Source organism: Pseudoliparis swirei, chromosome 13 (assembly GCF_029220125.1).
Source record: "Pseudoliparis swirei isolate HS2019 ecotype Mariana Trench chromosome 13, NWPU_hadal_v1, whole genome shotgun sequence".
NCBI lineage: Eukaryota > Metazoa > Chordata > Actinopteri > Perciformes > Liparidae > Pseudoliparis > Pseudoliparis swirei.
Window position 1 is genome coordinate 2,690,563 of NC_079400.1, and position 27,931 is coordinate 2,718,493.

Genomic DNA, 27,931 nt, shown 5'->3' on the forward strand with positions numbered 1-27,931 from the left:
ATCATCAATTAAATATATTTGGACTTTAGACGGTTTATCGGACAAAAACTAAATATGAAGGCGACAGCTTGAGCTCCGAGAAACTGTGATGGGATCTTTTCTTTTTAAACTATATTTGACCTTCAAAAGACTCTTTGAAATTTGGTGGGATGATTGGTTATTATCCGGGGACCATTTGATGAGATTTTGGGATCGATCGGGTCAAAGGTCAAGAAAAAGGTCAAAATCTTCTTTTTACCATAGCACGGTCAATTTCTATCCAATTGGCATGCAACTAATGCCAAAATGTTCATAATTCAATGCCCAATCTTGTGATATGCAAAGGTATGCGCTCTACCGAGTGCCCGTTCTAGTTTTCACTGTTTTCGCTGAGATAAATAAGAACATAGTACCCTATTATTTATCTGATTGTTTCGGCTCCACTGATAAAAGTCAGTCAACAACTGAAATAGTGTGTGGGATCTAAAATAAAGACTTAGTTCATATTTTAATTGTGCTAGAATAAAAAAAATGCTTTTATCGAAATAAAGTGTGCAGATGAGGTCAAGAGCCAGATGGCCTTTAAGAGGCTTATAAGAAGAATAGCACTTCAGTTCACCTTCGACTCACCCACTCGGAGACTCAGCCGATTAAAGAATCGCTTCTAGAGATTGGAGTTGGCTCCCATGTCTGAGAATAGAAGAAAAAAAAAGAACATTCTGTCTCATTTCAGGAGCAGAGTGTTTGAAGGGGCCTGCGAACGAAGACCTCTTCTCAATCATTTGCATTGAAAATATATTTTGTACCTCAAACTAGATTAAAATCATAGAATATATGTTTCTAGACTTCCTCTTCACCTCTGCATGGTGCCCATTCTTCCTGGAGTCTTTGTTTACTCCACTGTGCAACACCCTGACCTTCAGTGCAACTCTCTGGTTCCCCTGCTCACAAAAAAAACCCACCATAAAACATGAAACTCTTCTCCTGGTCTGCAGAAAAAGCCGAAAAAACGAAGACATACCTGACCTGTTCAACAAGACATCATCCCCCATTTAAATGCATCAGCAGGAGAATGCTCATTTAATTAGCCTGTCGCGCGCGGCCACGCGCACGAGTCCAATTACACTCAGCTTCATCCCGTGTTTGGAGCTTGATTAATCACAGGTGATGCACACCCCTCATATACATGTAGCACGCGCACGCGGTTGTGTTTTGAAACCTCGCATTGGTAAACGCAGAGTTAAATAACACAACAAACCGCGGTTTTTGCATTAGTGTGCAAACTAAGACTGCGTGAGTTTCTCTGGAGCCTTTCGTTTCTTTGTCACACACACGTGAACATCGCTAAAGCGCTGCACAGTTCAGTCCGTGCACGTTGGAAAGCATCCTCACCTTGTTGAGGCTCCTCTCAGCGCGCGCGCCTCAGCCCGACACGCCTGTTTATAACACGAGTATTGTGTCTTTCTCTCTGTATTCCTCTGTTCACTCAGTCTTCAGCTAACCGGTTGTTTTTCCCCTGCTCCATCCAGTCTCTCGCCCAAGAAGCCGCCCCTTCCCTCTCACTTTGCGCTCGCCCTCACTCTCTGGCTGTGTTGCCTTCAGGTGCTCCTCGTGATCTCCAACACCGAAGATTAAGAAATGAAAATATAGGAATGCTGCTTCTTTTGCTGGACGAAAAATGAGGAAGGGAAAACTAACACGTTAAGACATTTACGCCACTCAAGTACAATATCACGTTAAGAATTTAAGTATTTCTACATAATTGACTCCGCCCCCCGGAGACCACCCCGTGTATAACCGCGGAGCCCAGCTCTGGCCCTCACAAATAATTTGACATGAGGCAAAGAACAAGTCCTAACAGTATCAATAGAAAAAAAGTTACGTTTATTTATTTCTGAAAATAAAATGAATATTGAAATATTTACAAGACACAACAAACAAGTGAATTACTAAAGACATTTAAAGAACTATAAGATTTAAACTAGACTTGCAAACCGGTATTAGGCAGTAAAGCCACTAAATGTGTACACATTTTTTATTTGACTTGCCCATTGAAAGGATGAGAATGTTTTGGTCACTCGTGGAAAATTGAATCATCCTTCAAAGTGATAAAGTCCAAGACGTATTAATCACACGTCTTTAAAACACAAAATCTTAAAACGGACTCGGCCAGTCAAATTTAAAAGTCGTCATCCGAGTCCTGGGTGTAGGTTACAGGTTTCCGTGCGCGTGCGGGCTTCTCTCGCGCCGCCACGGGAGTGGCTCCCGCATCCAGGTCTGAAACCTGGAAGCTGTCGTCCTCATCCCAGTTCTTGGTTTTCTGCGAGAGAAAAAAATATTCAGCTCTACAAATGTGTTCATTGTGCCCTAAAACACCTAAAGAGGAATAGATTAATAAATATGGGTCCTCGTGGTTTATTAGTGTAGAAGCTGACCTTGCTGGCAGTAGTTTTGGCCTTGAGACGTGACATGAGGTCGTCCGAGCTGCTGTCAGAGTCGTCGCCTACGACATGCTTTCTCTTCAACACTTGTTTGGGCTTTGGAGGCGGAGCTTTGGCTTCGCTCTCAGAGTCACTGGAGTCAAATGAAATCTTGGCGGTTTTGGACTTGGAAAGAGCATCTAGGATGGACGGCTGCTTCACATCTAGGAGAAGTGAACAGGAGAATCCATGTTGCCGATTAGGGAAGGATGCGTTACATTATAATGTTATTTTAACCACAGAGCACTTTTTAAAGTATCCAATCAACATGTACTTACCAGAAATATGTGGACAAATAATCTTACAATTTAACTTTTACTGGAATTTGAGGGTACAATTTGATGAAGAATACATAAAAACAGCTCCATTCTAACTTTAGAACATATACAATGTGGTTTATATTTACAGATAAACCATATTGGGCTCAACAGGCTCCTCTAAGTACCTGCCACCGCCTTCTTAGACGCAGCTGGTTTCCTGGCAGCAGCTTTTTTGGGTGCAGCCTCCTTTTTACGCTGAACTGGAGCAGCCTTGGGTGCAGGCAACTGATCATCGGACTGAGCTGCAGAAGTACCACAAAGTGCAAATGATTAACCCCTCGGAGCCCTGGCTCAACATCTCACAAGCTCACCATGGACTTCACTCACAGCTCGACTTGGTCGTCGCTTGTTTCACTGGCATTTTGCCCTTTGCCGTTTTCTTCCTGTGAGAAAAATGACAACATTTAGATGCAAGGTTAATAATTTGGACTAACATCCTGGAAGTGAAAGCAGCTTCATTAATCTCGTCGTGGGTCGTGTCATACTCTGGTTCTGGAGCTTTGGGAGGTGGGGCGGGTGAGTCCAGGTCGCTGTCGGCCGTGGGCTCCGGGACGAAGCTATCCTCGTCGTCGCTGATGACGGCTCTCCGCTTCGGAGCGTCCTTCTTCCCCCAGTCATCAAACTCGCTTTCGCTGTCGGACACGCTGTACTTCACCGCGGCTAAAGAAACGGGCGACAGAGCGGTTCGATTTAGCATCGCTGTTGTGTGACTGAGGGGGCGTGGCAGTTCATCTCACGAGACGAGGACTCAAGCAGCTGCTGCAAAGACGCGCTTGGGGCGACTTGAGATTGAGCCAATCAGCCTCTTTGGAAATGCATTGCATCGTTGTTTTAATTTTTTTTTAATCAGTATGTGAGAACCTAACAATGGATACAACATATACCGATAAGCGATGCTAGTGGTCAGGTTCACCTTTAGTCTTGCGGTCAGCCCTCTCTCTGGGGGCCACCACCTCCTCCTCCGACTCCATTTCATTGTCGGACAGATTGGCGTCCGACTCCTCGTCCGACCACGGGTTCTTTTTGGTCGTCTTGGCAACGGGCTTGAACTGAAGCGTGCTCTGCCTGCCGGACTTTGATGCTTCTGCAGAGAAATGCGTTTCCAGGTCATCTCGCAATAAAATGTAACAAGTAGTACGAGTAATTGTTGCTGTAATTTTTTTTTTAATACAAATTGTGGGTCGATATAATAAACATGGGAATCGTATGCAGGCCTCCATCTTATTTCTGAAGTGCAATATCGTTTATCTACGCTCGAAAGGTAGTAATCACAATCCCATGCTCTGAGGGTTGTGGAAATATTAAAACGATACATCACAGAAAGATAAATTGTACAGTCTGATCTGCTTTTCAAGAGAAAGTCTTGAAAAGCAACGAGCTCATCGCTCAGCTCTGAACATGTTCAGCCGCTCACCTTTTTCCTTTGCCTGGCTTCTCGGTTTCTTTTCCAGCCGTGCGGCCAAACCGATCTCCTCGCTCGGCTCCTCGTTCTCGCCGTTGTCTCCAAACTCCATCTTCACCGTGACGTCTTCAGTCTGCGATCACAGAAATGAGCTAAATGTTACTCATTTGGGGAGTGAGTCGCACCAAAACATCGTCGAGACGTAACTTAAACACACAACCGGAAGTTTAACGTTAAATAAAGACACACCTTGACTTTTTTGCCCCTCTTGCGTTCTCCTTTCTTCAGCTCAGCCTTCCTGTTGGCTTCGGCCTTCATAGAGCTGGTGATGCGCGGCACGACGCGGCGACCTTGGGGCGTGGGCAGAGTCTCCTGCTTCACCTTCACCGCTTTGCCTTTTCCAGCTCCCTTTTTAACGACGGGCATGCTGGCAGCCTCCTTCTCTTTCGCCTCGACTATCTGAGCGCAAGGAGGGACGAGATCAGACGATTATTCAGGAGAGAAAAGACGGCGACGGCCGAACGTAACCAGAGGCGTAGATCGGTTCTCATTATGCATGCGGGATTGGAGATGTATGCGTTATGGAAGTCCCTCTACGGCTGCGGCGGACGTACCGTCGTTGACCATGTGCGACTTGTACAGACAGACGGAGACAATACCTCCAGTTCCTCAGAGAACGCAGCGAGGTCTTCCTTCCACAGGTCCGTTGGAGACTTCTTCTTCAGGGTGTTGAGCTCCGTCGTCTGTGAAGCAGCACGACAAACCGTTTAGACGAGGTAAACGGGTGTTTAAACCGATGAGATGACCGTATAGCTGGACATCCCACCTTAGCATCCCTCTGCTTGCACAGCTCTTCTTTCTTTTCTTTGGTCAAATACCACAAGGGCATGCTGAGCAGGTAGTTGTAGTCGGGCCCGCTGGTGTCCTCCTCCTCCTCTTCTTCTTCATTTTCTTCTGTGACTTCCACATTCTAAAAGCATGAAAACACACACATAATAGTTGCCCTAGTGGAGGCTGAGGATAGCATTCTGAAAACCAGACGACTCAAAGTCTCCTACCTTCTCTTGGGCCTGTTTCCACGCCTTGACTGGGTCAGAGTCGTAGCCCATCTGCTGCAACATGCCGATAAGTTCCTTCTTTGGCTTGTTCTCTAAGAGATGAACGTCATAAAAACTTTTGATCAAAGCACATTCTAGGTCTGCACAATTTCGTCTAATTATTATTTCAACTGTGACTGCTATTGCTATAACAATTTTGGAATAAAAAAATGTAAGCAGCTTTTCTTCCAACACTTATTTTGAGGCTGTTATTAATCACCATTAGTGGACAGTAATATAATAATAATACATTACATTTCTATAGCGCTCTTCAAAATACTCAAAGACGCTTTACAACAGTTAAAATATCCTAAAAGCTATGCAATAAAAATAACAAAAAATAAAAACAAACGATAAAAGCAAATAAGAGCGCAGAGAGCACACAATAAAAGCAGTTTTGAACAGGTGGGTTTTGATTTGTGATTTCAACGATGAAAGTTCGGTGCAGTCTCGGATGATTTTGGGGAGAGTTCCAGAGGGAGGGGGCAGAAATGGAGAAGATATAAAAAATACAAACTTAATCTTCCTTGTTTGGTTATCTTCAGAATCAAATTGAAGTCACTCACCGATGACCAAGCTGCCCTCGATTTTCTCCAAGATGAAGCGGGCCTGGTTCGTGAGCTTGGCGCTCTCGGCCCCCAGCATGCCGACCAACCAATCCTTCCTCAGCACGTAGTACTTCATCCTCAACTCAAAGAAGTCCTTGAGAATGGCCTGCACAGACTCGTACTTATTCAGGCTGCCCACGTGGTCAAACAGAACCTGACGAAAAGAACAAATATTGTCAGACGTGATCCATCTTCCCTGCCTCCAGCATTAGTTCTGCTCGTATGGGTGGCAGCAGTTACCATCGAGTTGCAAGTGACGGTTTGTTGAAGTTTGAAGACTTTGTGGAGGCCGGCAGCCTCGGCCTCACTCAGCTTCTCCGTCGCCATCTTGACGATGAATCGCACAGTGGTGTCGGTGTGGTATTCCTTGTAGTCCGTGATCAGAGGCGGGACCTTCTCTGTGCCATTCAGCATTGGCTCCAGCACGTTCTCCTTGTACACCTGGACCAGAGAGAGCCGTGTGAAATTAAGAATCCTCGCAAAAGGAATGATCAATGTTAGAAGCAGCATCAACATGCATGATGGGACAACGCCTCGGTGACTGACCTGCGTCCAGGTCTTGACGGGCAACTCGGAGATCTCAATGGTGGTGGAATCGATGATGGCCACCTCTCCAGTGTTGATGAACTGGTTGTCCATCACCTGCTCAATCGTGCCTTTGAAGCCTTTGTAGCTTGGAAGCTGCGGGAGGAAAAAGACACCACCGTCACCCGGTCTGTCCACCGGGAGACGCGCGACGGGGGTCTCGGAAAGCAACAAGGGCGGCCGCGTCTCGTCCTCACCATGGGCAGAGGCTCGTCGCCGTTGATCATGCGGTGGATGTTGCCGACGATCTCCCGGACGTCGTAGTTGGGGATTTTGCTGGCCCAGGCCGTGCCGATACCTTCGGCGCCGTTCACCAGCACGGTGGGGATGATGGGCAGGTACCACTCGGGCTCCACGCGCTGGTTGTCGTCGACGTTGTACTTGAGCAGGTTGTCATCCACGGGTGGGAAAAGAAGGCGGGCCAACGGGCTGGAAGGACAGAACATTGGGGAAATCTTCAAGTTCATCGCCAATTCGGGAAAGCATTAAGTTTAATTCCTACACGCTGCTAAATCTGCATCTTTAGAGGAATTGTAGTTTGCCGGGAGGCTGCTGACCTGAGCATGGTGAAGATGTATCGAGGGCTGGCAGAGTCCTTGCCACCGTGCAACCTGGTTCCGAACTGACCCTGGGGCTGCAGCAGGTTCAAGTTGTTGCTTCCCACAAAGTTCTGGGCTAAACCCACAATGGTCATCATCAGAGAGACCTGTAAAATCATGAGTTGAAGAGATTAAAATCAACATTACTATCAAAAAAGCTAAATATATCGAGCACTGCTCACCAGGAAGTTCATTAATGTATTCAATCAGAAACTTGATTAAATAGTTAAAGGCAAACAGAGCGAAAAACAATACAATTAAAACACAATACATATGAATGTTATAATCGGCTTGACAACAAAACAAACTTCTTAAGATACTGAAAAGACAACCAAAGAAAACAATTAAATGTTGTAGATTAACTAATGTGTGATGTCTTCTCACCTCTCCGTGGTGGTAGGCCGACATCTCGGCCACCGAGCCGGCCAACTGGGCGACCTTCACCTCCCGCTTGTCGTTCCTCTTGAAGCAGGCGAATAGCACCTTCCTCTGGCCCGGCTTCAGTCCTGACACGCACACAGAAACAAAATCAAACCACTCGCACGCCGACGGCGTTCATCGCGATTTACCAACGTGTCCTCGGAGATCGTAATCAGTTCACATACCGTCCACCAGGCAGGGGATGGACCTCTCATTGTCAGAGTTGGAGAACAGCACCAGCTCCTTGTTGATAAAGTCGTTGTAGGAGAGGGACTTGGTGGACTGGCTGTACAGGTACTCCTGTGACGAGACGGCAAGATGCAGTGAAACTCAGCAGAAAACGGTCAGAAAGCACATAGAATTCATCCGTTGTTGGGACTTCACCTCCGGCAGGTTGTGAGCCCGGCGCTCACGCCTGTTGTTCATGAAGTTGGTCAGCCACACTTTACGCTCGTCCACCTTTTTCTTGCTAAAGGCCTGTGCGAAAAAGAAGGGGAAAAAAGGGACACGACAAGACATTAACACTCCAACTTCTAATTATATCATCGTCAGGAAGCTTGAGAACGTCGAGGTGTTAATTATATTTGATGAGAGATTCGCCCGGGTTTTCCATAAATTGCATTGGTTGATAAAACAGCCGACATGACGGGTGACATCTTACAAGGGTGATAGCTTCATCATCTTCAGGTCCAGAGTACTTGAATGGGATACGGTGTCTCTGCATATCAGAGAAGTACTCCTTGGCTTCCTGCGATGTGCTGGTTCCCAAACCTGCAAGGACAAAGGCCCCAACAGGTTAGGTGGAGCATTAGAGAAGACACGCGGTTAGAACCGTCACATCGGCCAGGTATGAAGAGCTGCTTACTTGTCGTGTGTACTACCACACAGGGGTTTCATAACAAACCTTTGTAGTATTTTGTTCTCCAAGATTTGTGGTTGGGCTGACTTTCCTTCCATGCACTGTATTCGGGGATACTGTAGAAAGACAGCTGAGTTTTCTTATGAGATGCCTAAAGAGGGGAAAATTAAAGAAGTTTTGTTTGTTGACATAATGGTTGAACAAGGATAGAATAGCACCTTCAAAAAGGATTTACGAAGAGTGAGATATTTACATTAATGGATGAATTGTTGTCAAGAAGCAAAAGTTCCCGGCTTTTGACACCAGATAGTGTCGTTGCAACTTCAGGGCGACTAATCAACAAGTGTGGATGGACCTCTACCAGGTCTACAAATCATCCTTTGCCTCACAATATTGTATTCCCATATAATTCAGTTTTAAATAAACAATGAAATAACGTGTCAAACACGGGCCGGACATGTTGTGGCTTCAGTGTGAGGCTATGCACCTTGATGATGGGGGTGATGAACTCCTCCAGGAAGTTGTGGCGCAGCAGTGACGGCCAGTTATGGTGGATGAAGTTGATCAGAAGGCCCTTGATGTGGGAGCCATCTTGATCCTGTCAAAACCACCAGTCGAGTTTTATTAACGTCATCAGCAAACGTTTAGAGTTTTCAAAGCGCTAAAAAGTAGTGAAATAAGTTTTGAAAGATGAACACGTGTATAGACTAAAGAGCAAATCAAAAGAAGATGTCGAAGATGAGTCGCACCTGATCGGTCATGATCATGATCTTGCCATAGCGCAGAGTCTTGAGGGATTCTGGGGTGCTGTAGTTCTTCTTGTACTGAAGGCCGAGGATCTTAATGATGCTGTTGATCTCTGCGTTCTCCATGATCTGAGGAGGAAGAAGCAACAATGTGACCCTCATCCGATTGAACCCATTGTTATGAAGCGTTTTAAGACATCGTTAATGCATCCGTGTCGATCGAAAGATAAATACAACGACACAAGCTGCAGCCGAACAGGCGGCAACAAGCCGGTTGGCCTCACCTGCTTGAGTGTGGCCTCCCGGACGTTGAGCATTTTTCCTCTGAGAGGGAAGACGCCATAGTTGTCCCTGCCGATGACTCCCAGCCCAGACACGGCGAGCGTCTTGGCCGAGTCTCCTTCGGTGAGGATCAGCGTGCAATTGATGGAGTCCTTCCCGCCTGCCGGAGAACGCGGTTATTGCAGGACGACGGCAGGTGATTTGCGTTCTCGTCAGACCGAGACAACGGGGCGCGGAGACAATACCTGCATTATTGGCGTCATCCAGCTTCGGGACCCCTTTGATTTTTGAGTGCTTAACACTTGAACATTTCTTGTTCAGCTGGGTCTGCGCCTTGAACTGCACCCAGTTCATGATACTTTCTACAATCCCACCGGAAGTGGCCTATCGAGGAGATAAAATGAAGAGGAACGCGTGATTATCTGACCGATTACACTTCTGTGGGTAGAAATACAGTGGCGGGGATTCTTCATCGGCACCTGCTTGATGAACTTGTCACTGAGAGAACAAGTGGACCCAAAGCTCTTCTGCTGCAGCGTCATGTTCTCTTTGGTCTGAGAGTCGAAGGTCGGGTTCTCGACCAGGCAATTGACAAACAGACACAGGTGGTTCTTCACCTGGATGGAGAGGGAGCGGAGCATTCTCAGTTATGTGCTACGCGAACGAGAGACGAGGAATCTCTGGATCGTCTTCCGCTCGTCTACTCGGCATGACAACAATGTGACAACGTTCTTTCAGCTCCATCCAACCTCACAACGAGACGACTGTACCTGGAAAGGCTTGATGGCCACCCCGGCTTTGTTCTTCTTCTTCACCACTTCAATGAGCTTGCTAACGAGCTGGTCAGCGACGTAGTCAACGTGCCTCCCTCCCTGAGGGCCAGAGGACAAACACAAGACTCCAGTTAGAGGATAAATGACATCGGTCTTGATCAAAGTGGCGTTGCTGCCAAAAAGGAGCTCGTTCTTCTGGCTCCTTAAACATGTTATTATTTGTTTAGCTGTCAGAACCAGGAGTAAATCCATCACTCTTACACATGCACAGGGTTCTTACACATTTTGACCAATAGATTTCCAGGACTCTAAACCAAATGTCCATGACCAAACTGTAAATCTTGGGTTATACATGAAAAAGTGAGAACATTTAGTATTCCAATGTGAATTCCAAAGCATACAGAATATACAAATGAATAAGAGACAATATTTTGATTAAAAGAATCAACATTTGTATGCATAGACGAATATCCCGACCACTTCCCGAGCTTTGGCCAGCGAACTTTCAAGTTACGGTGTGTTCACTTGCAACGCGAAAAAAAAAGAAAAGTGCGCCGCCAGTAAGAGAGCGTACGCCGGCTTATATTTTTAACGTCTTTCTTTCTAAAACATATTCATTATTTCAAACTCGGCGTAAATGTACATGTGAATATAACAATTTCCCAAAACTTTTGTGATTTAAGTTTTTTTCCATGACTTTTCCAGGCCTGGAAATTATCATTTTAAAATGACATGACTTTTCCAGGTTGATGTACAGTCATTACCTTGGTTGTCGCGATACTGTTCACAAAGCTGACTTGCTGGAAACCCTTCTCGCTCATGGTGAGGCAGACCTCCCAGCGCTCGTTGACGATCTCGTGGATCACGACGAGGGCGGCGCCGAGCTCGTCTACCCGGTCCTTCACGTACATTTCCACGTAGTTACGGAAACCTGTGAGCTGGAGTACAGGGTGGTCTTAGATCACAACATTTAACCCAGACATGCTTTTATGCAATAAAAATATATTTTTTTAAAGGTTCAAACTCAAATGGTACAAAATGAGGTGTTGATTTATGTTTCCACATATAAAAAAAACTCCATGCAATCTGTAGAAGTTTAGGGTGTGAAAAAGGCTTTGAGAAATGACATTTTATACAATTTAGTACTCCGAATGCAGATTTTTTTTTCATTGTTACAAGGAAGTTGGCTTCAAAACGGAGTATGACGTTTCTGGAAGCTGTGTGGACATTTGTTGACGATGTGTGAAGCAAATTTTGAATCTATCAATGATATTTGAGGAGCACAAATACAACCAATGTGTTGTTCTTAGTTTGTACTCTAGGTTGATGCACTTATTGTAAGTCACTTCGGATAAAAGCGTCTGCTAAATGACATGTCATGTGCAGTTTGGACAGAGATAGCCGATCGTAGGGGGTGAGAAAGCCAAAAGCTGAAAGTGAGAATACAAACTAAACAGCATGGTAACTTACTGGCAGCCTTTTGCCATTGAAGAACACGCGGACGCCCTTGGAGCATCCAGCGATGTCGTACGCCCTCCTGGTCATCAGAGCCACTGTGTCTTTGTCCAGGGTGGTCATTTTAAACTTGGCGAGGTCCGGCATGAAGGTGATGCAAGTGTATTCCTCTCCATCAAAAGGTTTGATGCAGGAATCCCCCGTCCTGCTCATGTTGTCGTACCAAGTCTAACATGGAGATATTGGGATATTACATATTTTCCTTTCAAGTTTCAATAATTAGAAAAGGGTAAATGTGGTCCGCCTCCCTCCTACCTGCTTGAAGGTCTTCTTCGACTCTTTACAGGAAGTCTCTACAGTGAACTTTGTGCTGAAGATGTTGCAAAGCTTCGCACCATATCCATTGCGTCCACCTAAACAAGAAGTGTTGGTATGAAGACACGGGTTAGGATATTGGAAAAGCAATCGTCGACTTATTAAACACAAAACATGGCTGTATGTATACAAAACCCTATCTGTTGCTTTAAATCACATTTATGTTGACTACCCAGGTCTTAAGTGCAGTGGTGATTAAATTAAATCTTTTTTTTGGAGATGTTTAAACTATATTCTTACATGAAGTCTATGTGATTATTATATTTATATAGTAATAGTGCATATATTAGTGTTTGATATAATGTTTTTTCAAATAAAGTTTCAAGAAAAACATTTGTTATTGATAAAAATGAACTTGTTGCTCAATCTGTTGGACTTTAGTGTAAAGTTGCTCAAGACCTAGATCTCTGCAGTCATTTGTGATGTTTAAAATATTCATTAATGAAAACCTAGGAAGTAAAAGTATAATTTATTCCAATAAATACACTCCAGTCTTCCTCCTTCAGTCTCACCAGTGACTTTCTTCTGGTCATCATCGTAGTTACTGGAGGTGAGGAGCTGTCCAAAGATGAGAGCAGGCACATAGACCTTCTCCACTTTGTGCTCCACCACAGGGATACCCTTCCCATTATTCCACACACTGATGGTGTTGTTCTCACTAAAAAGGAAACACACACATACACACACTTCATCGGGTGCTTCTGGTATAGCAATTGAGTTGGATATAAAGCAATTTTACAACATGGAAGTAGACAGACAGTGTGGCTGGATCATGAAATATGTTGAGATCTACATTGGTCATCCAATGTTATATATACTCACACATCTATGTTGATCTTGATGATTGACATGCTCTTGTCCCTCTGTTTATTGTCAGATGCATTTACTGTAGGAAGGGGGGGGAGAATCAGTATAGGAAGACTGCCAAGCGATGGCCTGATATTTGTCTATTACACACCATCTAAAAGTGTGTGAGACATTCACTCACCAAGGATCTCATCAAAAATCTTGTAAAGCCCGGGCACAAACGTCACATCGCGGGAGTTCAGTCCGTCCTCCTCATCATACACCCACATTTGCTGAGGAAAGAAGTAAAATGTGAACCGGTCATTCTTTGTTCTCCTGATTAACATCCTGCAACTCTTCTTCTGTGAGATTTAACCAAGGGCTCTAATCGATAAAGGTTTATTGGCAAATCTTACACATTTTGACCAATGCATTTCTATGACTGTAAATCAAATTTCAATGACCAAACAGAAATCTCGGTATAAACATGAAAAATTTAGAACATTTTGCGTATTGAGAGTCTGCTTATATTTTGAGCGACTTTCTTTAAAAAACACACACATTATTTCAAACTCGACGTAAAAGAACATGTGATTATAACAAATTTCCATGACTTAAGTTTTTTCCATGACTTTTCAAGGCCTGGAAATGACCATTTTAAAATTCCATGACCATATAAACCCTGTATTGGAGAAGCCGTCCATTTTAAAGACAGTCATGTGACCTCTTATGACTTTAGTATAAATAAATAAATGCAATGACTTTAGTTACACATAAATAAATACGCATGGACACATAAATATTGACATAAATAAATGAAGAAATACAATTATTTAATGATGTCTTGTTTAGGTATAACTCATTTATTTAAGCATTTATTTATGTATTCATTTATTTATTCAAGCATTTTATTTCTGTATTTATTTAAGCATTTATACAAGCATTTATTTATTCCTGTATTTATTTATGTATTCATTTATTTATTCAAGCATATATTTATGTATTATTGTATTCATTTATTTATTCAAGCATTTATTTATTTATTCTTGTATTTACAAATTTATTCAAGCATTTATTTATTTATTCCTGTATTTATAAATGTATTCAAGCATTTATTTATTTCTGTATTTATTAAAGCATTTATTCCTGTATTCATTGATACATTTATTCAAGCATTTATTTATTGATACATTTATTCAAGCATTTATTTATGTATTATTGTATTTATTTATTGATACATTTATTCAAGCATTTACTTATTTATTCCTGTATATATTTATACATTTATTTAAGCATTTATTCCTATTCATGCATTTATTTATACTTAAGTAATAGTGAGTCCTCCATAACCTCTTACCTGGGTGACGGGCTCTACCGACCCAACGTAGGAGTCCGGTCGGAGCAAAATGTGTTCCAACTGCGTCTTCTTCTGGTAGATCCTCTCCACTGACATCCGCTTCGGATCCTTCTTCGTCTTCGTCACCAGCTTGTTTTCGAAGGTTTGCTGCGAAAGACACGAGGTTATATTTTGAGTTTATTTGCATTGCACGACGTAAGCTTCATTTGGGCTACGAGGAACCTCGGTACCAGGTGTACTTAGGAGAGCAGGTGTTGTCGTTTACAGTTGTGTGTGAAGATGTCACATTCTGAGTTAAGCTCATCCGGGTCTTCAGGACTGATTAGCTTGTTAACTGTTACGAAGAGCCAACTAACGTCAGCCGGATAGTTTACAACGTATTGGCCTCACGCGACATCAAATAAGTTACTGATAGTACCTGTTTTCTTCACCAGTGCATTAACGAGTTACATTACATTTTACTAACATTACTAGCGAACGTTAAACGTGTTCGCGATCACATTTTAACCGTTGATAAAACATTTCACAAACACCAGCAGGGCCGTTAGCTGCTGGCTAACTCCACAGCGAACAAGTTAACGAGCAGCAAATGTTGACGTGCTCTTAATGTTACCTTCAGTGGTTCCGCCATTCTTTGTGAATTTACTGCTCGACGCTGGTGTTTAAAATTGACTTTCGCTCAAAAACTTCTACCTGAACTGCTGCCTGACTTCACTAAAACTGACTGAATCAAAGAGCAGAAAAATTCAAAACTTGCAGCTCACATCGCCCGCCAAATGCACCGACCAATCAAACGAAGGCCTTCTGAAATTTCCTCCAATGAAAACGCAACCCCTCTTTTTCATGGAAACAACCAATAACCGACGGTGTGGGCGCGGCTTCTAAAACCCTGCGTATTAGAAGCCCCGCCCACATTGTGTCTCACGGCCACCCAGTTTTCGAAGATAGAAATTAATTGAATAAACTGATTTGGTAATAACTGGCCAATGTGGAAATAAACATTTAGTTTTGTAAACAGTATATATGGGCGGATGAAACCTTATGAAGCGTTGAGGCTTCCTTTCTAATTGTACCGAAAAGGATTCGAAGCTTCGGGGCTTGACTTTGAAGAACAGCGACACCTAACGGCAGACTGGCGTCAACGCAGCCATTTAATTACTACTATAAATGTGTTTTATTAATTAAATATAAATTAAAACAATATATAATTAATTTTCTTTTATTTATTTGATACATCTCATATAATATATACATAGGTTGAAAATGTTTAATGAACATTAAATATCAGAGAAAATACATCTGTATCAATAACCGGTCTGTTCTGTGTGTATGTGTGTGCTTTATGTGCATTAATGGGATGGCCAGAGAATAGATAGAGGGGACTTTTCCAGGAAAAATCGGAGACTGCCATTTCCAAAGCTGCTCTGATGATTCAGAACAGTGTGGGGTCAAGTCAACCTTTTTGCATTCTTTATTCTATTCATTTCAAATAAACCAACATCAAATAAACATGTTTAATCAAGATCAGAAAAATAATTAAATACAAAAAAAAAACTAAATGTCACACATACAATAATAGCCCCCACCCCACAGAGCAGGACTGGGAGTAATAATGACCATTATTGCTGTTGCACTGAAATAAAAACACATAAAAGTGCATTTCATATACAATTACTCCCATCAGTGAGTTAGTACAATAAATATTGAAGTTAGTACAATAAATATTGAATGAATGAATGAATAGTACAATATCAACTCCAAGCATTATCCTGAAGTTAGAATCAGATGAATCCCTTTTTAAAGATAATTATTCCCAATTTGAGGTAAGGTTATAGTACTTGCATATTATAAGTTGCCCGTTACTGAATCTACTGAAAATCTAAATTGGCAAATGGAGATTTATTTTCATCTATTTCCAACCAAATTCCTAAAACAGCTTCACTGGCTCATAAAATGTCAGCCCCTTAAAATCTTCCGCATATATCCACTTTGATAAAAAGTCCCTTTGATTGCAAACAAAAGTAGCTTATTATCCATATATGACATGTCAAACAATAAGACCCAGAGCCCAATGACGTTCTATACTCCTCCCTTCTGTGTTTGCGCTTAACTTTAGTGCCTCAGGTATTTTTCCGTCTCTGTTGTCCTCATCTGGTTGGCCTCGTTGCAGCAGAGTCACTGCTGCTGTCCTGTGATCGCGGTCTCAAATTGTGTCTCTGTGTTATTAAATGGATGATGAGAGAAAGCATTTCATCTCAGCTCAGCGGGTCAGATAGCTGGGGACAGAGTCCTATCTGTGAAGAGCGAGTGGATAAGATCAGAGATGTGATGACGGATCCTCCGGTGAATTGTTCACTGTCGCACAAAGAAAGGTGCAAGTAAGACAAGAATAACATTCAGCATCAGGGGCTTCATCTAAGGGGCTTAAAAAACAACACCCAGATATAAAGCGATGATAATACCAGTTTTAATAATCAAGTTCCTCCAAATGAAAAGGTAAGTAAAGATATGAAACAAATTAATTACAATGTCATTTACAAGTTTATATTCACTTTATATACTTATTAAAGTCTCATATTAGTTACATTCATTAATTCACATCTGATTTTTATTTATTTTTTTACACAAAAAGCTAAATGTAAATTGAAGTCAAACAACATATTTATAGACAAAAAATACATCTTTCTTTTACAAAAGGTCTTGGTCGATTCGTTCCGGGTCTGTCAAGGAGGTTATTTCAGCGATGCTACATCCTCCAATGAGAATGAATGAGGTTTCAGATCTGAAACATGGATCAGTCTAATCTCTGGATGTGGAGGTCCCATCAAATGTCAGAATCTGGTGTGTGCTCCTGTTGGAAGATCACAGTTACAAATAATGCGAGCATATTGGGTTCGTCATATCCAATATTCAATTACGTAAATTGTCCGGTGAAGTCTCAGGGTCAATAACATCATAATTTATATATATTTTTCTTAAAAGGACGATGCAAACTGCGATAAAAATATATTACATTTTAAGATATCATGGGTATATTGTGCCAAAAAAATAAGATCAAATCTATACAGTCCTATTAAATCCAGAGCCATAGATAGTGTTTGGAGTTTCTGGCCCTTCTCAACTCACCATATATGTCGGGTTTTTGAAAGACTCAAAACCGTCGTTCCCGATGGATTCAAATTGCTATAAAAAGGAGAAATGAAATTCTTCAATACTTAAGGATAAAAATAGATATTTTTTCAGCCTTCACATTCTTTTTTCACAACTATCCATTTAGGTATTTTATATCAGACATTTAGCTGCTCATATAAAAATATTCATATCATATATGACAGGGATGTCGTCTGTGTACAGATTGTAAAGCCGGCTGAGTCAAATTTATAATTTGTGTTATTGGGCTAAATAAAATAAACTGAATTGAATGTAATAAACAATGTTTTCTAATATTGAGCAGCAAACAGAGTCACGTTTCGTCACGCGTCTCCATGGCTACCTGTGTGCTCGAAGCAGCTGGTTGTGTAGTGACGTCCACGTCCTCTATGTCCGAGCCGTATGCTGAGTTCTCAAAAGGCTCCTAAAATGACCACAAGTTAAACACATTGTAAATGATTTAAAAGAATATATCAACAAAATAAAAAACTCTTTGGGGTTCAGTCAGTAAAAACTGAAGACCTGACATCTTGACTCAATGATTGGCAAAAACAATACAATATATTATGTAATCATAGATATTTCTCTGCATTTTTTTTAAATAGTGTGGTGTGATATTCTAGATAGAAGCCTTGGAGTTATAAGATATATAAATAATTGTGTTTGACACTAAACTGGTGAATGTGAAACTGACCTTGTTGATATTGGCGAGTGGGTCGGCATTTCTTATGGGCTGGTCCGCAAGTTCAACGTCTTCCATATATAACTGATTATTTATGTTCTCCTGAGCAAGGAATCACATCATCACCAGACTAGCTAATGAAAATACAGGACAATCTAAAATGTTATATCTAACTCTATATAAGCACATCCTCCAGCATCTGGACTCGAGGAGACCCTCGCCCAGATCCTGTTTGTGGACTTCAGCTCTGCCTTCCATCATCATCCCCTGTTGCTTGCAGGACAAGCTCTCTGCGTGCCGACTCCCGCGCGACTCCGTTGGATCCCAGACACAGACTTCCTGACCGACAGGAAGCAGCACAACGGCTGGGGGAAACACACGTCTCCTCCGGACCACCAGCAAGGCTTCCCCCCAGGCTTGTGCCTCTCCTCCCTGTTCTCAGCAGCACCCCTCAGTCACCCAGTCGTCACCAGTCCTGAAGTTCGCGGATGACACCACCTCCATGGACCTCATCTCTCATCTCTTGGGAGACCCGGCGGAGGGGACAGACTGACCACCTGGTGACCCTGGTGAGCCAACCTGGTGGAACTCAAACTCTCTGAAGACAAGATAGATGAAGACAGTGGAGAGGGTTGTGGCAGCCCCACACCCTCCTCCACCTGTGTCTCCCCGTCTGACGTGTCCCCTACCTTCCTGGCTCCATCTGGCCCATCCTCCTCCATCATCTCGAAGGACCTCAAGTGGGGCTCAACATCCCAAGGAGGCAAGAAGGCCCAGGGCTGGAATGAGGCAGCCCAGGAAGCTGAGAAATTCAACTGTAGACCTGGACGGCCATATCATCATCATCTCCTCCTCACCATCTCTGACTCCATCCTGCAGCCACAGCCAGCCCCAGGCAGAGACAAGCCAGCATCAGCATCGCCGGGGCCGCAGAGGGTTGGTCGGGCAGAGTGCTTCCTCCCTGCAATCTCCCTTCTCCTCACTGAAGCGTGCCAGAGGTCACTGAAGCACCCCTCCCACCCCTCCCTCCCTCCCACCCCCCCCCTCCCCTCCCGAGGAGGAGTCTCTCCCATCACCTGCGTCCGACCAATAGCTTTTACCGGCGGTCACACTCCATCATTTTCCCCGCTCGGCAATGGACATATCACACCCCACTGACCCCCCTCTCTCCTCCTTCTTCCCCCCCCTTCCTTCTCCTCCTCTCCCTCTTTCTCCCTCCTCCTCCTCCCTTCCCTCCTCCTCCCTCCCTCCTCCTCCCATCCTCCCTCCTTGCGCAAAAAAAAAAAAACCATGTCCAAATGTTTAAAATTCCACCAAAAAACCTGTTTCTGATTCTGATTCTGATTCTGATTCTGATGTCATGAGTTTGCATATCTGTTAATTATAGATATCCAACTTGAGGAACGATGAAACAAAACTAAAAACAGAAGATGAAAGAATTAAAGCAAGTTTAGGCGAAAAATACATGCAGCGTGTCGTATATATGCAGCCACCATGCAAGAGAGTTGGTCTGAGCAGAATCGTAACTCTACAAGCGAGCGTGATTTCGGCCTACCGACCTTGTCCGATACATCGGGAGCGGCGGCGGCGGCCCCCGTCGTCGGGCCTGCAGGTCGCTCGCCCGCTTCATATGCTGGGTTCTCAAAACTCTTCCCGTCTGTTTCCGCCACAGACACAGACATACAGGGGACCTGACATCAGATGACAAGTAGACACAACGAGTTGAGTCCCGCGATAGCGCTTTGTTTATCCGATTGGCGGCCATTGTTTCCACTAAATTGTCAAACTAAGTTTAGGAAAACTTTTGAAAGGTCACAAGACAACGCAGAAACTTCAGATGTCTTTGAATATTGAACTCAATGCTTAAAAATGCACAAAACATCATGCGATAGACATGTTTGATATGAAACATTGGATTTTGTCGTGAATACGGATGCCCCCTAAACCTGGCTCTGAAAGGGAACCAGCTATATTATGAAGAGCGCTCTGTGAAGGCAGCTCCTCCTCCATTCATGCACATTAGCAGCGAGAGAGAGGATGAATCCAATGTTTTAACAACATAAAAGAACCAATGAGAGGATAAATATATAAACAGACTTACACATAGTATGAATAATAGTCGTACTTTCGATAAATTACAAACGATAACCATCTCTATTCATGAAAGGCTGTTTTTGTTCTGCTTCTTACCGCTTCAATATTCAGCCTGGTTTCACTCTCTGTTGGTGGTGCATTTGGAGACGAACCGTTTCTAAAGAATTTGCAAAACACAAAAATAATTCAGCTGTAAGATGATTCTGTGCATAGCATACGAACAGGTAATTGAAAAACCTCTAAAGTGAGTCGAATACTCTATATACTCTACGATCCCTTTTAAGTTGCATAAAAGTTAAAACAACCTCATTTCTTTTCACTCTAGTCTTGTTTTGTGGTAGAAGAAGAGAATAATATCGGATATCAATTTTCTTGCAGAGTCTCACCTGAAGCTTGGGAGAGTGGGCATGGAGGGCATGGATGAGGGCATGGATGAGGGCATGGATGAGGGCATGCTGGGCAGGTTTCCCCGTAGTCTCTCCAGCAGGTTGGACTTCTCCCTGGCAGCATAGACCAGAGCAACCAGCAGAGCCACGATCACGGCTGTCACCCCGATCGCTATCCCAACTGAGAAGGAAGGAGGAGGGGCCAAAACGCAGCTTATTAATAATGAGATCAAACTTAAAGTTTGAATGTCGTCATCCTATAATGCTTTAAAATCAAATATACGTGAGGATGCAACCACGTCGTGTTTGTTTATCTGGCAGAACTCTCCATTCCAGTCTGGAGGACATCTGTGAAAACAAAACACAAAACATTAGAGTTGTAACATTTCAGAATGTAGTATTTGCAGTATTTGTTGACCGAGTATATTATTTCTTTATGCATCATTATTTATTTGTTTGTTTTATTTTTATTATCTTGTGTGTGAATATATGTATTTTTGGATATGTATTTAAAACCCTCCTATTACCTTTGGGGTCAATTTGACCCCAGTCAATGTTTAACGTCTCTAAAAAAATTATTGATATAATTTGTTTTGCTTCATATTTCATGACTTTTCCTAATTTATTGGGAACAACTGGGAAAACATAAAATTCACATGATGATATGTTTTCAATGTCCTGTACAATTTGACCCCAGGCTGTTTTTCACTGTGTAAAACATATACGAAATATCAACTTTTTTATTTATTTAAAGGGCTATTTAGGTATCAACAAACAAACATAAAGTACCTCACACTTAAACTTGGGAAACAATATGAATTCTAATGATTTTCGGGAGGTTTTAATTGCTGGGGTCAAAAAGGGTAAAAGATGTTAATAAATTTGAAGGTAACAGGAGGGTTAAGATGTATGGATGTAAAAATTAAACATGTCTTACATGCAAAGAACCTTGTTGTCATCAAAGTAGCAGGTGCCTCCATTCTGACACTGGCACGGTGGCGGCATGGTGGGCGGCGGATCAAACCCTGAAGCAATTTATCGGAACAACAATTGTAACATTGGAAGGAACCTTCCTGCCCGATGGCAACAGAAATGACATCATTGTGACGTTTATTGGTATGTAACTGAGGAGCATGTACACGACAGATTCATGACTTTATAACAGTTCCTCTGTGTCCAATGTAATGAATACTGGGACTTTCCCTGCCAAGAGAAAGGAATATCCTCCCTCTTAAGACAAACCCTCATTAGTTTAACTGACTTCTATATTGTTAAATGAACGTATTCATGCGTTTCAAGCTAAGATCATGCAAAGGGAAAGGAGAACATTATTTCGAGATTACCTTCTGCAACTTCAATACTTGATGCCCTTATGTTTTTATGTCACTTGTTGAGGAAAATAAATATTCTCTTTCTCACCAGCATCACATTCAGTGTTGCTGCCGGGGATAAAGCTGGTGCCCTGGGGGCAGGCGCAGGTGTAACCTCCAGGCCGCAGCAAACACAGGTGGCTGCAGGTGTTCTTACACGGGTTGTTCACTGCAGAGACATTGGATATTTCATTTCAACATATTTCAAAATGATTATTTACATTTTGGAGTTTGACATCAGTGCTGCGAGCGAGACTTTTCCATCTGCTTTCTTTATTGATGTGGCCGTTACTGTGATGACCTTTTCATGTCATCATCACACTTGAATCGGCTCCTGTAGTAAAAGTGTTCCCTCTTATGATATTGCCGGAAAAAAACTGCAATACTTTCTACTCTACTGCATGTTAGCGGAATACCAAAGTCATTAATCAGTCCAATAAATCAATCAATTACTAATCTCTGCATACAAAATAATCCACAGACAAACAAAATGCGAACATAAATCTTATTTGGGTGAATGTAAACAAAAATAAATAAAAAATGCATGCACTCTAGACTCTGCTTCATGTACTGTGTGTTTGAAGAAGTGAGGAAGTGTGCAGCTTACTCGCGATGGAGTTGTATCTCTGCTGCTGGTACACAGAGACCTGGGTCAGCCACGGCCCGGCGGTCACCAGCTTGGTTTTGGCTCCGCGGCCGAACTTGTCCTGCCGGAACACCTCCCCTTTCTCCTGAGTGCTCCAGTAGACGTGGTCCTCGAACACACTCACGCTGAAGGGGTTCCTCACATCTAGACAAATTGCAATGAAATGTGAACAGATGGATCGTGGAGGTCTCCATCGTGGAATACACTCTGTCATATTCATTGAATGTGTTTAAACTCTAAATCTGTCCTTCTGTACACATTACATCTATTGCATCTGTCCATCCTGGAGAGGGATCCTCCTCTGTTGCTCTCCTGAAGGTTTCTTCAATTTTTTCCCCCTGAAGGGTTATTTGGGAGTTTTTCCTGATCCGATGTGAGGTCAAAGGTTAGGGATGTCTATGTGTACAGATTGTAAAGCACTCTGAGACAAATTTGTAATTTGTTAAATTGGGCTATACAAATAAACTGAATTGAATTGAACAATTTAACACCGACGATGGAGCTACGTACACTCGTACCTGACACTTCCCCACTGTGGGACTAATAAAGGAATATCTAATCTAATACTAAAAGTATGAAATATGGATCGATGATGAGGGTTCTGAGGATTACTGGAATTTCTTAAAACTAATATAACACATGAACCTGAAATAAGCACCGAATAATTGAGTCTTTGATGACTGTTCTTCCTGATCCTCACCGATGTAGATGGCAGTTCGACGGTCATCTCCTGAAGGCAGAACCGACTCTATGCGACTTTCCTTGGAATCCGACCAGTAGATTCTGTCATTGTTGGTGAAGTCGATTGAAAGACCGGTGGGCCAACCCAGGCCATCGGCCACCAGGACTTTCCTCTCTTGACCGTCCAGCCAAGAACACTTGATCTTGGCCGCGTCCCCGCGGTCTGCCCAGTACAGCATCCTGTCCAAACAACAGCTTAGAGTTCTGGGCTCTGAGGTCTGGCTAATGTTGTAATAATGAATACACATATCCCCGAATTTAATGCAATCAGTATATAGTTACTTAAAGTCAGGTGTGGCAGGTGTCTGTCTTACCCCAGTCGTGGGTTGACGGCCACGGCAGACGGGTGGCCCAGCTCAGTCTTGACGAGTTGCTTCCTGTAGCGTCCGTCCAACATGGCCACCTCCAACCTCTTTACCCTGGAATCTGCCCAGTAAAGATTCCTACACGCAAAATTATTAAAAAACAAATCACTAAATATGTTTCGACACATCGACTCTTTAAATCAATCAGTTTTATATTTATTTCCTAAAATCAAAAAGGCTTTATCAATCAGTGCTTCACTTTATTGCAGCACTTTTACCGAGAAAGGTTATTTATTGATTTAATTAAATGTTTTTTTCATTTCGATCAAATTTATGTAAATGGTAAAAAAGATTTTCAAGTAATAGGTAAAGTTATATTTTTCATTCTTTTGGAGCTCCTTCATTACTCGACTGTATATTTTTTATCTTTCATAAATCATTTATTAGTTTTAACTCTTTTCTCTAAATTTCTTGTCTTAAAGCCGTTTACCAAAAGAAAGAAAACAATGTTGTATATTTTTATCGCCGATTAATCTTTAAAATGCTTCTTTTTTTTCTTCTTATTTTGCGTAAAGGTTCCTACGCGCAAAATAATTACAAAATGAATCACTAACTATGTTTTGACACATCGACTCCTTCAATCAATCAGTTATATATTTCTTTCTAAAAATAAAAAAGTCTTTATCAATCAGAGCTTCACTTTTACCGATAAAGGTTATTTATTGATTTAATTAAATGTTTTTTTCATTTCGATCAAATTTATGTAAATGGAGAAAAAAAAAGATTCAAGTAATCGGTAAAGTTATATTTTTCATTCTTTTGGAGCTCCTTCGTTACTCGACTGTATATTTTTTATTTTAGTGTTTTTATCTTTCATAAATCATTTATTAGTTTGAACTCTTTTCTCTTTATTTCTCGTCTTAAAGCCGTTTACCAAAAGAAAGAAAACAATATGTTGTATATTTATATCGCCGATTAATCTTTAAAATGCTTCTTTTTTTCGTATTATTTTGTCTATCAATCAGTGCTTCACTTTTACCGAAAAAGGTTATTTATTGATTTGATTGAATGTTTTTTTCATTTCGATCAAATTTATGAAAATGGAAAAACCGATTCTCAAGTAATAAACTAATCCGAAATAAACTAAAGAGTAAGTTCAGACGCACCTGCCCACCCAGTCCACAGCGATGCCGTCTGGCCTGGTGATGTATTTCATGCCGAGGTCAACGGCAGCACCGATGTTGTTACCGCCGTCATCCACTGAAGGTATATATGCTCTCTTGATGGCACCTGCCACAGAGTCCTTACCGGCCACGGTGAAATACACCATACCTAAAAAGAAAAACCAAAGACGTCACCATGTTGTGTCTACTCGTGCAGGACCTGGAATGATTCTGTGTGTGACCTACTGAATCCCGTGTTGTTGTGGTCCCAGTCATAGTCCAGAGCCATAATGCGCTCCTCTTCTTTCAGGAAGTCGTGGTAGGTCTTCGTCTGTAGGTTGAACCTCCGGATACGAATATTCTCTGGTAGAAGCATCAAGGGAGTCGCTCCTGGGGGAGACGGAGACATTTACTCCGTAAACTGTTTTTGGCATTCGTAGAAATATCTATTTAACCCTCCTGTTACCTTTCGGGTCAATTTGACCCCATTCAATGTTTAATGTCGGTGTTCTTTGGGGTCAATTTGACCCCAGGCTGTTTTTCACTGTGTCAAACATATAAGAAATATCAACCTTTTTATATATTTAAAGGGCTATTTAGGTAGTCAACAAACAAACATAAAGTACCTCACACTTAAACTTGGGAAACAATATTAATTCTAATAATTTTCTGGAGGTTTTAATTGCTGGGGTCAAATTGACCCCAAGGGTAAAATATGTTAATAAATGTGAAGGTAACAGGAGGGTTAAAAGAGGGAGTAGATACATCTCAATTGGGACTCTTAATTTGATCTCAGTGAAGTCGTAAAATGTATGTCGCTCTAGTCTAAAGTTTGTTCTCACCCTCAGCTTCGCACATGTTGCCGTTGCCCACCTTCCGGTAGCCGGTGGCACACTCGCAGTCGTAGCCGCCCTTTGTGTTCTTACACACCTGAGGACAGGTGCCGTGCACCTCACACTCATTGATGTCTGTGGAAGGAAGAAGAGGCTGTGAGGAGGAGTTCAGGTCTACAGTTGAACCCATCAGATCTTTAACTGGAATGATGATAAGTCTTTTTAGTAGAATTTAAAAAATGTGCTCATTCATGTGCAGTTGTGTGTGTTGAAGTGAAAGAATACTATCAAGGGCTCCCAAAGAGAGTGTGAGAGTGTGTGTGTGTGTGTGTGTGTGTGTGTACCCAGGCAGTTGTAGGTGCTGTCTAGGTCCACCTCGTATCCGGGCCTGCAGGAGCAGATGAAGCCGGTGCCGTTCAAGTTGGTGCACTCGTGCTGGCACAGCTTCTCTTCACAGTTGCGTTCGTGGCCAAAATCTGCAGCGAGACATCACAGAGCACATTTATGACACTTGTAACGAATAATTAATGCAAATAATGCTTGATGAAATGCAACAATGGCTTCCTTCACATGGGTGGAATAATCCAACTATTGACCATATTCAAAGATTCCCTGCACCGTTATGGCCGAACCTTCATATCACTCGGCCGTGGACCGAGTCATTATCAGAGTTTAACTGTCAAATGCTGTTGAAAACAAGCTAGAGTTACCAGGTTAGAGGAAATAGTATGACATTCATATCCATCATTATTATGAGGAACGTTTTCTTGTAATCACAAGATCTCTTCTCGTGATTACGAGACGTTAAGTCAAAATCAGGTCGTGCACGGGCCTGGAGAAGCAGACAAAGAATATAGATGGATGGACAGTCAAAATGACTCGAAATTATAGCTATAATAATATAATAACATAAATGAATGTCTCCATTTTATTTATTGGAGAATTCAAGACCCCATGTTCCCATTATCAGAATTATGAAACATATATGTCGTAACTATAATGATCTTTTATGAATAAATGTATATATACAATCCAGTTGTTGGTGAATGGAACGCACTGCTCTGGTCTTGGCGTCTGATCTGCTAATCTCTTCACATGACGCAGCTATGATCATGTTTTTCTAATACTGAACAAAAACATCTTAAATCTCTGCTTAAAAATTCTGAAGGTGCAGTAGTCTGTACTTTTAAACGATCGGGGGATTGTCGTAGGATCACGTTAAACAGCAGCATTTAATCACTGAATCTAAACTGACGTTAAGAGAGGACATGGTGTCGTCGTGATACTCACTGCAACCCAATTCATCCGTGCGGTCCCCACAGTTGTCGTTGTGGTCGCACACGTACGGCAGCGCCACGCAGTGTCCGTTGGTGCACTTGAACTCGTCCAGCGTGCAGGGCGGCAGCGTGGGCTCGCGGCCTGAGGGACACGGCGACAATGAGTCTCGACCTCCGTCTGCCTGATGGATCGTGGAGGTCTCCATCGTGGAACTCTATATAGTTTGGTGTTAAACATTATGCAACAATTGTACCTTAAAATAACAGCTTGAAAAAAATTGTGCCGCTACAATGACTTTTAATATGGCGATTTGCGGCTCCGCCATTGCCATCGGGGGTCTGTGGGGAAATAACTCTGCTATGTAGGATTCTGGAGCCGCCCGATCCGGGGCGGATGGACTTCGACCTGCTTTCTGGCAGTGATTACGCAATGTCATATAGTGCCAGTCCACGCTCGCAGCTCCAGTATAAGGGCGAAGCAAGCGAAGTCTCTTGGAATGAATTACACGTTCCAATGTAAATTATGAATATGTAGCTTTTTGGTGTTGTCAACAATATTGTATTCGATCACACGTACTCCACATTCAAACATTTAGAAAACAACGTATATAGGCTGAAAACGCGATCGGTATTTCATCTAAATTAATGTTGTCATTCTTTTGGTTATGTTAGCATTCATCTCCGATATCACAAAGAATAAAACTATGCAGTCATATTTATGTAAAATCTTTGAATATTCTTACCTGATCGGTTGACATCATTTCTTGGTTTCTGACTTCGTCTGGTCATCAATACAAGTGTATGCGAGGCTGCATCTATCGTAACTGGGTATTCACGACACTGAAGTAAACGTTAAATACCTCCAAAACTGAAGGGGGCGCTAAAAGGGGAAAACTCCATTATGGGGCTTTAAGCTCTTGATGCAAGTAAAAGCTACAGTAAATTATATTAATTTTAATTAAACAAAGACAGTGTTTAGTTGTGTCTCGGTACCTGCATATTTGTCCCCTGCTCTTTCTTCTAGTTTATAGAGCGCTAATTAGTCATAATTATTATCCTCAACAACAGCTGTAACTTCATTAAAAGCCTCGGTTGTCTTTTGCCTCTTTGTTATGAAACAGCGCTTTAAATTGCTTTTATTCTTCCACATAGCACTGGCAC

At 42.3% G+C, this 27,931-nt stretch overlaps 2 protein-coding genes across 2 annotated transcripts in view; both read right to left on the reverse strand.

The window, feature by feature from the left end:
• Positions 1-1,844: 1,844 nt before the first annotated feature.
• top2a (DNA topoisomerase II alpha) lies at positions 1,845-14,812 on the reverse strand. The gene is made up of 35 exons (XM_056429513.1): positions 14,737-14,812; positions 14,124-14,270; positions 12,969-13,059; positions 12,803-12,866; positions 12,493-12,638; positions 11,921-12,018; positions 11,621-11,833; positions 10,915-11,088; positions 10,148-10,249; positions 9,857-9,994; positions 9,623-9,761; positions 9,380-9,537; positions 9,099-9,224; positions 8,837-8,947; positions 8,395-8,500; positions 8,152-8,261; positions 7,875-7,967; positions 7,676-7,790; positions 7,455-7,576; positions 7,029-7,177; positions 6,669-6,900; positions 6,433-6,567; positions 6,127-6,327; positions 5,845-6,040; positions 5,240-5,331; positions 5,008-5,151; positions 4,841-4,924; positions 4,431-4,640; positions 4,194-4,314; positions 3,693-3,863; positions 3,265-3,439; positions 3,107-3,162; positions 2,905-3,021; positions 2,415-2,623; positions 1,845-2,299 (listed from the first exon to the last, which is right to left on the reverse strand). The coding sequence occupies exons 1-35, from the start codon at positions 14,752-14,754 to the stop codon at positions 2,159-2,161; spliced, it is 4,704 nt and encodes a 1,567-aa protein (XP_056285488.1). The 5' UTR covers positions 14,755-14,812; the 3' UTR covers positions 1,845-2,158.
• A 2,085-nt stretch (positions 14,813-16,897) lies between these two features.
• Positions 16,898-27,931, reverse strand: part of lrp2b (low density lipoprotein receptor-related protein 2b) — a 56,616-nt gene continuing 45,582 nt past the window's right edge. Inside the window, 16 exon segments of the mRNA XM_056429626.1 lie at positions 16,898-16,974; positions 17,250-17,306; positions 17,617-17,697; positions 17,968-18,057; positions 19,515-19,646; positions 20,146-20,206; positions 20,436-20,616; positions 21,855-21,974; positions 22,413-22,595; positions 23,152-23,372; positions 23,507-23,635; positions 24,664-24,829; positions 24,907-25,050; positions 25,503-25,628; positions 25,838-25,969; positions 26,784-26,912. Of these exon segments, the coding sequence (XP_056285601.1) occupies positions 16,948-16,974; positions 17,250-17,306; positions 17,617-17,697; positions 17,968-18,057; positions 19,515-19,646; positions 20,146-20,206; positions 20,436-20,616; positions 21,855-21,974; positions 22,413-22,595; positions 23,152-23,372; positions 23,507-23,635; positions 24,664-24,829; positions 24,907-25,050; positions 25,503-25,628; positions 25,838-25,969; positions 26,784-26,912 (1,979 nt within the window). The 3' untranslated portion in view covers positions 16,898-16,947.